This window comes from Larimichthys crocea, chromosome XII (genome assembly GCF_000972845.2).
Source record: "Larimichthys crocea isolate SSNF chromosome XII, L_crocea_2.0, whole genome shotgun sequence".
In the NCBI taxonomy this organism is placed as follows: Eukaryota; Metazoa; Chordata; class Actinopteri; family Sciaenidae; genus Larimichthys; species Larimichthys crocea.
Window position 1 is genome coordinate 30281174 of NC_040022.1, and position 9934 is coordinate 30291107.

General features: G+C 45.3%; 1 protein-coding gene across 1 annotated transcript; it reads left to right on the forward strand.

The window, feature by feature from the left end:
* The first annotated feature begins 2108 nt into the window (after positions 1-2108).
* On the forward strand, positions 2109-8979 carry LOC104931504 (hepatic leukemia factor). The gene is made up of 4 exons (XM_010746520.3): positions 2109-2618; positions 3038-3412; positions 8413-8627; positions 8708-8979. The coding sequence occupies exons 1-4, from the start codon at positions 2207-2209 to the stop codon at positions 8921-8923; spliced, it is 1218 nt and encodes a 405-aa protein (XP_010744822.3). The 5' UTR covers positions 2109-2206; the 3' UTR covers positions 8924-8979.
* The last annotated feature ends 955 nt before the right edge of the window (positions 8980-9934 follow it).

Genomic DNA, 9934 nt, shown 5'->3' on the forward strand with positions numbered 1-9934 from the left:
GGAAACTCTGTAAATCACAGAGAGTTGACGCTGTAAAGCGTTAGGTAGTTCTTCCGGATTATTTTATGGTAGAAAAAGTTACACAGTTAAAGGGAAACGTTTAATTCATTCATTCATCTCTTAATCTGCAAACGAAATTTAAGATTTTTGAGCTGAGAGGATTTACCCTCCACACAGTTAGAGTTTCTTCTGCTTGTCACTCTCCTTATCATCTCTGTTTTGGGTGATGACTAAACTAATCATTAAAAACAAACAAATGGGCAGAGCGGAGCGATGCTTTTTAAACTGTGACTCAGCCACTACTACACTAGAAAGCATGATTTTCCATGTGCCACGACCTGCGAGGATAGAACCGCAGTCTGACAACACCCCATTGGCTGAAAGTAGGTCAAGTTTAGATTCACGTCATTCCTCGCTGTGGCACTACAGTAGACCGTGTCCTCGTTGCTCAGACTCAGTTAAAAACATCAGCTCTGAGACGCTTATTTCATCATGTTTGTAACAAAGACATAAACACTCATGTAGGGCACTATTATCAGGTTGAAATGTGTGATTTCTGAGCAGCTTTTGGAGAGTTTATGAACATATTTGATCTGAGAACAAAATGTACCGGTGAGAGGGTCTGAGCCGTGTCACTGGAACAAAATGAAGCTGCTTCAGTCACAAAGAATGATGTCACTGGAACAAAATGAAGCTGCTTCAGTCACAAAGAATGAGACACTTCAGTGAGTTTCACCGCGTATTTTCCATCCAAATGACTTTTAGTTGGAGGCATTTGCCACAAAAATGTACTTATACAGCTAGAAAACATATTAAATCACTGTTTGTGTTATGTGGTTTTCTGTCATTGTTTTTCATGTTTGGACTCGTGCGAGGAAATGCTTCAAACCTGATGAAAAACCAGCTGCTAAGGTTTTTCTTAACGTACTGTAGTGTCCAAACACAAGCTGAGAAAGTTGAACATGTTGTTGGTTGGGTTAAAAAATAACTGAGCAACACAGTTACAGATCATAAAGGCTGGTGTAGCTGCTCTAAATACCTCATGGTGCCACAGTAATAAAGGCTTTATGATGAGCAGCAAATATAACAGTTTGTCTAGCTGTGTATATTTGAGTGAGCCGCTAATTGTACAAGTAACATGTAAACATGAAGCGTGTTGCACGGTAAGTACGTTCAGTGCTCACTTACATAATCTGCCAGATTAACATGCTAAGATAACAGGCTAACACCCTCGGGGCTAAACTGAACTGAACACTCGTAAAAAAAAGAAAAAAGAAAAACATCTCTTTGTTCAAAAATGTGATTTTTGCATCTTTATTCTTGATGAAAACACGTTCAGTCGTGACTCGACTAAATAATTTAATGCAAATACCTCAAAAACTTCTAAAGTTTTGCTCAGTTTTTGTGTGTTTTGTATCTGTACTTCAGTTGTTATATTATGTTTTTAGTGTTTAATGATCTTTAAAGTGAATTGTTTAATTATATTTGATTTTTTTTGTATTTACCTTTTTGTACTATGTATTATTATATTATTCTTGCCAGAAATGCTTTATACAGACAGAAATACATACATAGTATATATTTATGCACATATATCAACACATATTATGACATAGTATAGTAAATAATTTCCCCCTGGGATTATTAAAGTATTTCTGATAGATAGATAGATAGATAGATAGATAGATAGATAGATAGATAGATAGATAGATATACTTTATTTATCCCAAGCTGGGAAATTACAGTGCAGCAGCAGCATTTCACACAGAATATGAGAATAAAAATATAAAGAACAAACCATACATAATAAAATATCAAAATAGCAATAGTAAATAAAATATATTGCACAAAAGTATATACAGCAGTTTGTCAGTATTGATTTTAGTGCAAGGTAAGAAAGGAGAAATGTGCAGTGACTGTAAATTATGTTTTTAAATAATATAAATACTGGTACAATAACACAAAATTCAAGTTAAAGTATATAAAATGTATGCCAATTAGACTTTTTAATGTTTAATTACATCATGCATTTTGTTATCCTCCTTTCAAAACACTGAACTGGTGGCCATATTTCCCCACAGTCCGCGAACGCACCATACCCCCATTTAAAAACACACGAAGTCTCTTTTTTCCCACGCGACTTGAACGCGGCCTCGAGGGGGGGCGTTCCCGCCTCCTTTGACGTCACCGGGGTCCGTCTCCGCACATGGATGGAGGCGTGGAGCACCTCCCTCCTCCTCCTCCTCCTCCTCCTCCTGCTGCTGCTTCTCCTCCTTCAGCTATTTGCCAGCCAGCCTCGTCGACATCCAGCCTCGCTCACCGACCTGCTGCTGCGCGGAGTCCCGTCTTCTCGCTCCGAGCTCCGGCGTTTTTCCTCCAGCCTCCGCCCCCCCCCCACCCACCGGTCCTCTCTGGCTCTCTCTCCCCGGTCTGCGAGCGCTCTCACCGGGCAGCGGGTCAAAGTCCGTCAGCGTTCTCCAACTTGCCCTTCAAGACACATAACATGGAGAAAATGGCCAGACCTCTTCCTATAAATCCAACTTTCCTGCCGCCGACTCACGGCGTGCTGAAGTCCCTGCTGGAAAACCCGCTGAAGCTGCCTTTCCACCACGACGAAGGTACGGTCTCCTTTACCCCGTCTACAGTCGACTCTGGGTCGGCTTGGCGCGCCGCTGTCTCCCGCTGATGTTTTTCATCCGCCGGTTCTCAGATTTGACAGCTGACAGTCACATTTGCGTTTATTTAAAGCATGAAGATGATTCCCTGTTGATTTTAAAACCTTAAACTGACTCTAAATTAATATTTTCTGTCATTTTTATGATAAAAAGCTGCAGATTGTTGTTTTTTTTAAAGCTCCGTGGTGCGTTCAGGGGATTTATATTAGTGATACCTCAAGCTGTCGGTAGAGGGCGTGTTTTCCTGCTGTGTGTTTGTGTTGTTGTGTCAGTGCATGTTTGTGACTTTAAAGGGTCAGTGCATGCTCCTGCACAACACGCCCGTGCATGCATGAAATGACTTTGTGCATTTTCGTCTGCAGGATTTGGGAAAGACAAGGAGAAAGGGAAGAAGCTCGACGATGAGGGCGCCGCCGCCAACCACCCGCAGTCGGCCTTCCTCGGGCCGACCCTGTGGGACAAAACCCTGCCCTACGACGGGGACAACTTCCAGCTGGAGTACATGGACCTGGAGGAGTTCCTGTCGGAGAACGGCATCCCCGCCAACACAGCCCAGAGCGACCGGGCGGTGCAGCAGCATCAGCATCAGCATCAGCAGCAGGCGTCACAGCAGCAGCAGAAGGCGCCGCCGACCAGCCCGACGACACCTTCCGTGGTGGACCTCAGCAGCCGGGCCACCACCTCGGTTCACACGGGCATGGCGCCGCAGACCTGCCTGCACAGCCCCGGCGCGGCAGGTAGGAGCTGAAAACACACCTGAGTGTGGCTGAGGGAGGCTCAGGGAAAAGCTGACACACACACACAACCTGGTAGAAGAGGTGGAGAGTGTGTGTGTGTGTGTGTGTGTGTGTGTGTGTGTGTGTGTTTTACCTGTGAACATCGAGCAGGTGTGCAGGTGGACGGTCGTCCTGTCAGCTGTGCGTGCTTCATGTTTCCTCAAACAGCCCACACAGCCTCAAAACAAAAGGCGGTCACCATGGCAACGCCTAATGTTGTGCGTGTTTTGCCGAGCTCCCACAGCTGCCGCACACACACACACACACACACACACACACACTTCCCCCTCTGAGCTCAAAGACGAGGAGGAAACCTTGTAAACACACGTCACGTGACCTCTTTGTTTATACTAAACGACACGTTAATAACATTTATAAAGGGCTGAAATGAAACAACCAATGGTGTCAAAACTGGTGAAATTCAGCCGGCCAATCAGAGAGCAGCACAGGTAACTTAAAAAAAACAACAAAGAGAGGTTTAAATATCAAATTTAATAATTAGAAAAGGAAATATTAAAAGTATTAAAGATGCAAATGTTTAAATAAATCAAAATATTGAACATAAAACAAAGAAAATGAGCAGAATCCCTTTTTTAAAAGTTTTATATTTTATATAAAACCTGCAGTTCCTCAAACGTCCACTTGAGGCTGGCTCCAGAAGTGAGTCAGTCTCCATAAGTCCCCATGTCCAAATGTCCAACTTCACAGCAGAAATAAACATGTTTACAGCCTGGTACAAAAAACAGTTTTGGTCTCTGTAGCTAATTTCCCCGTTCATGACAACTGTACTGAGGGTGAAATTTATATAAACTCACCTGTTCACATTTATATTAAGGCTTAAAGTTATGCAGGTTAAGAGCGTGGACGCTTTGATTGACAGGTGGGTGCTGTTACAGGTAGCTTGCCTGAGCATAATGCACTTTTTGCTGATGTTTGTATATATATATTTATAATATATATATATATTATATATATATATTTAGTTTCCGTGTCCAGCCTGATGTTTTTCTCACGAGCCGCTCGGTGTGCAGACCGAGCTAAGCCAGTTTAAGCTCTGAGAACAGAAGCAGCCGGAGATAAACAGATGCTCAGGACGCCGTCCGTCTGTACAGAACACTTTATTCCAGCCTCAGTGCACGTGCGTAACGTACACTCTCACCCACCACACTGTGTGTGTGTGTGTGTGTGTGTGTGCGTGTGTGTGTGCGTTCACATTTGTGTGTGTGCGTTTCCTGCTGCAGCGTGCCGGGCCATGTGACGGACACATGCATGCACCGTGTGCAGCGCCGGGAGTTTGTCACGGTATGAACCTGCCTCCTCCCTCCACCTCCTCCTCCTCCTCCTCTCCACTTCCCGTCCAGTCTTCCTCCCCCTCCCCTCCCCTCCCTCCCTCCCTGGCCGGGCTCCGACACAGCCTGGATTCGGAGCCAAGGCACAGGCTGTACCCTGCAGAGATCACATGGACTCTGGTGTGCTTTTGTCACGTGCACGCAATATTGTTCCAGCTTGCAGCGTCTCGCCTAAGCAGCCACAACAACAACAACAACAACAACAACCACCACAACGCCTCTGTGCTTGTTAACAGTGTTGTCACAACCAGAGAACAAATGAACGGGTGCATGGACGGCCTGCAGACGCTGTCAGGAGACGGACCTCTTGTGTGTTGTTGACAGGGTCCAAAGGGGAAGTTGGATGTAGGAGGTGGGTCAAAGGGCGTGTTGTGGTGCATTCCAGCGTGTTCGTAAAAGAAAGGGAGCTCAGTGGGTTTAACTCCCTTTAAACTTTATCTTCACTATCGTCGTAGTAGTCAAACGAAAGCGGCGTTCCTTTCAGGTATCCCGTGGACGGGATCAGGATGTCCTGCCAGACTGACTGAGGACTCTTGACTTGTGTGTCACGGGAGCAAAAATAAATTGGGCAGTGTTTGGTTGTTAAATCTACAGACGGGTCAGATGAAGGCTGCGTTCTCAGGAAAGTCCCAGTCCAGGAACTGGATCTTTATGGTGATTTAGTTTTTGACTGCTCGGCTAAAATCGAAGCGTTTTGTAATTCACATTTTTGGAAATCCCGACAAACGTTTGGTCTCAACTCGAAGCTTGAACCTGCAGATCGCCGACACGTTTCGATCCGCTAAAGTTAGACACGATACGAGATCAGCGAACCTCCGTGTTCGTGCCGCCGCATCGGAGAAGTCGAGATCTGCGAGTCATCGATCGATTTCCACGAGCTGGGACTTAAATGGATTCATCCTGATCGCACATCAACCTATAACGATCCGGGCATCTCTAATAATGATTGTGCTTTTATTCTGAAAAATACAACATTCCTTCTTAGCTTTTCCTGTTTTTCATGCACGTCTTTAAAAAAAAAAATGCAAACCTCCTTCGTCAGCCTTTAAAAGCAACACACAGATATGTAGTTTAATTTTTAACGGATGCTCAGCGAGCTCCTCAAACCGCAGGGCGCTGGAGTAAGTGGTACATTTGTAGGGGACTATTTTCAGCGGCGGATTGATACATAATCTTAAATACTTCCAATACTCGTTAGTTTCTTTCTTTTCTTGAGATTTGTTGGCGAGTAAAACGCAGAATTATTTCAACCGTCGGCCGAGGGAAGGGAAAACAAGTCGCGGCAGTCTTGTTAAATTTCTGCGACACAGAAAACAAAATGTTTTTTGCCCTTTAGCCTCAAAATTGTCGGTGTTTCCAGGGGTCAGAGTTCACACAGCTCAGCTCTTATCATTATCACCCAACGCGGCTCCTCCGCGATGATAACGCTCACGGCATCGACACCAACCTGCAGCCGTGTGTGTGCATGAATACCATGAACGCCATGAAAACCAGTTCCACGGGTTTTTAAATCAGGTTTCTTTAGCAGCTCTCAGTAGGTCAGCGCCGGACTACCTCTCCTCGTTTGTTAATTTTAGACTCCTGTTCAGTGGGAGGAGGTGGAGGACTATTTTGTGAATCCACACTGCTTCCTCTCCCCTGGAGTGTGTCGAACATTAGTCGAGGACGTTACAGGTCAATGAACGGGGGCTACTTTTAGCCCGTGAACCACTCCGCTGTGTTTTTAAAGCCGCTAATTAGGAGATAAAAACGACCCGTAAAGGTGATTAGGGGGCAAGGCCGGCTATTTGCAGGTTGACAGATTGTCTGAGAGCGTCTAGTTTTAGTTAGTAAGTAGCTTTGTGTCTGGCTGTGCTCGGTTCATGAATAAAGGGGGGGAGGAGGTTAATGTGTGTCTTAGCTCATAGATGGATTACAGTGAAATGTTGAGTCATGTGACGAGCAGAAATGAGTTTTATAGTACTCAATTAGTTGGTTGAAGGAAAATACATTGGCAACAATTATGGGAAGAGATGAGTCCAACATTTCTCCGGCTCCAGCGAGCGATGGGAATCAAGAACCGGTTTCAAAATCGTCCGATCCCTCGGAGACGCGCTCCTCCGAAGGTTATCAGTTCTTTTTATCGACACCAACTTGGCGTCAAACTCTCGCGTCTCGGAGAGGAAACGGTCCAAGTCGTGACTTCGTTTCACGAGGAAAGATGTCAGATCATATCAAGTCAAGACTGGAAACACGTAATCGTGTAGTGAGGCTGAATGACGCCTGGTTGCTCAAACAATCCACCTGTAACCACACCTACCTGTCAGTCAAATCGTCCACGCTCTTAATCCTGCATAACTTTAAGCCTTAATATCATTTGAACAGGTGAGCTGTATATAAATTCACCCTCAGTACAGTTGTCATGAACGGGGAAATTAGCTACAGAGACCAAAACTGTTTTTTGTACCAGGCTGTAAACATGTTTATTTCTGCTGTGAAGTTGGACATTTGGACATGGGGACTTATGGAGACTGACTCACTTCTGGAGCCAGCCTCAAGTGGACGTTAGAGGAACTGCAGCTTTTGAAGTTTTTTAAATTTGAAGGCCTTTTCTTGAAAGGTTGTTTTCGGCAACAACGACTCCTCAGATGTTTCTGTGCATAATGAAGTCAATGAAATCACATCAACTCTGATCCAACTTCCCCCAAATGTGATTAGCAGCTTTGCTCCGAACTCTTACTTACATAAGACAAAAACAAGCGAGTCGAAGTCGTCACGTCGAGCTCTGGAAAACTCGTTTTATTTGGCCAAACAAAAAAAAAAAAGATTTATGGGCAATAAAAAAAAAGAATGATTGGTTGCATCACCACTTCGTTTTGAAGCGTGATCCCATTTGTGGTCGATTATAACTTTGTGGCGTCTTTGGACTTCGGTAAAAAATTTGATTTCTGCAACATCTGACATTTCGTAGACGAAATGATTCATTGGATTTATCGCAGAAAATCTTAATTTGATCAAAACAAATCAAGTTTTTATGAGTTCTCGAAGTTCTTCAGCACACGCTGAAGGCAAACATCTGTCTGAGAGAGTTTAACGAGGTGATGATTGGCAGATTCACACTTTTATTTCCCGTCGTGAAGTCTTGAGAGCCGAAGGAGTCCTCCAGACTTCGCACTCTCTGTACAAAGTAGAAAGTACAAAAATGTAGGTCATGATGTACGAGCTGTTTCCACAGTTTGGCACTTGGACAAAAAGTAGACCCACTAATGACCTTCCTCTTGCAGGTAGACAGACAGGCATGTTCACCTGTGTGTTGGTGTTAAAGCTGGTGTCACAGCACCACCTGCTGGTTCAAATAACACCACCCAGAGCTGCTTTTCATGGGTCAGCCTGACATTTCTTAATGGATCAGCCTTTCAGCGCACAAACATGTGAGCTTGGAGGGAAGAAAGGCTGCATTCAGCTCCCCCTCAGAGGCCTCCTCAACTCCTTTCAGTGACCTCCTCCACCAAAAGACGACGTTGCGACCAATTACCTCCAACCAGAAGTGGCACTTTTAGCTTTAATGGTGCCATTTAGAGTCCAGACCCGAGGTTCTCTGCAGCTAATGCTTTTTCTTCTGTCCTCCTGCAGCGCTGCCCTCCGCCCGGGACACCCCAAGCCCGATCGACCCAGAGTCCATCCAGGTGCCCCTGAGCTACGAGCCCGACCCGGCAGACCTGGCTCTGTCCAGCGTGCCCGGCCAGGAAATGTTCGACCCCAGGAAACGCAAGTTCTCCGCCGAGGAGCTGAAGCCTCAACCCATGATCAAGAAGGCCCGCAAGGTGTTCATCCCCGAAGACCTGAAGGTGAGCCGGACGACGCTTTATCTGTCGTGTTGTCGTTGTGTTCGTTGCTAACCTCTCTCCTCCTCCTCGTCTTTGTTTAGGACGATCGGTACTGGGCCCGCCGCAGAAAGAACAACGTGGCAGCCAAGAGGTCACGGGACGCCAGGCGGCTCAAGGAGAACCAGATCGCCATCCGGGCCGGCTTCCTCGAGAAGGAGAACGCCGCCCTGCGCATGGAGGTGGCAGACATGAGGAAGGAGCTGGGCCGCTGCAAGAACATTCTGGCTAAATACGAGGCCCGACACGGGCCCCTGTGAGCCCTCCACCTCCTCCACCTTCACCTCCAACACCTCCCAACAACATAAAAAAAAAAGAAACCCACTTCATCGCTGCCCCTGAACCCCTCGAGTTTGAAGGACAATGTGTCTCTACTGGTGGCACTGCCCTGTCCTCCACCACCACCACCACCACCACCGACCTATCACCTTCTCCTCCACCCTCCTGTATGATTCTGGTATTATAACTTCTCTCATAAGCTTTGTTCTTTTTATTTTCTGTACATCCTTCGACTAAATATATATATATATATATATTTTATATACGTTGACCTCGACACTCCGGCCTACTTGTCTTTCCAGCTGTTGCTTCCACTTTGCATTCGAGTCTTTCGACAGCTCATGCCGCGTTACGTCTATACTCACTGTAGAATCGCAGCTTATGCAACATCAAAACATGTCAGAGATGTTCTGAAGATTTACCTTAACTGACAAATTAAGGCAAAGGCCAACATTAAAGTGTCTTAATAAGATGTCGAGCCTTCAGCTTCGATGCACTTAGCATAAATTGTACAAGTCTGCGGAACCGTAGAGAACAAAGATAGATACAGCGCCGTCAGACACTCGTCAGGACTGTTATGGTCGGATTACATATTAGCATTTGCCTTATTTCTCCACCCTTATATAATACTCATATATCATATACAGTATATCTTTAAATTGTGTCCTGTGTGTAGGATTTAGTGGCATCCAACGGTGTTGTCGCTGACTGCAACCCCCTCACCTCACCGACCTATGACAGCCCTCATGAAGAGCCACATTTAGTTTGTCCATCCTAGGCTGCTGCAGAAACCGTGTGGCAAACTCCATGAAATGTAATATATTCATAAAAAATATATATGCTTTCATTTTTGCTAAATAATACATAAAACTCAACGCTGTTGTCAGTTGTATGACACGTGAAGAGAACAAGTAAATCAAACCTAGTGGAAGTGGAGATCTGTGCTAACGTCAAATTAAATGTTCAGTTAAAGCTGCGCTAATCGATATTTT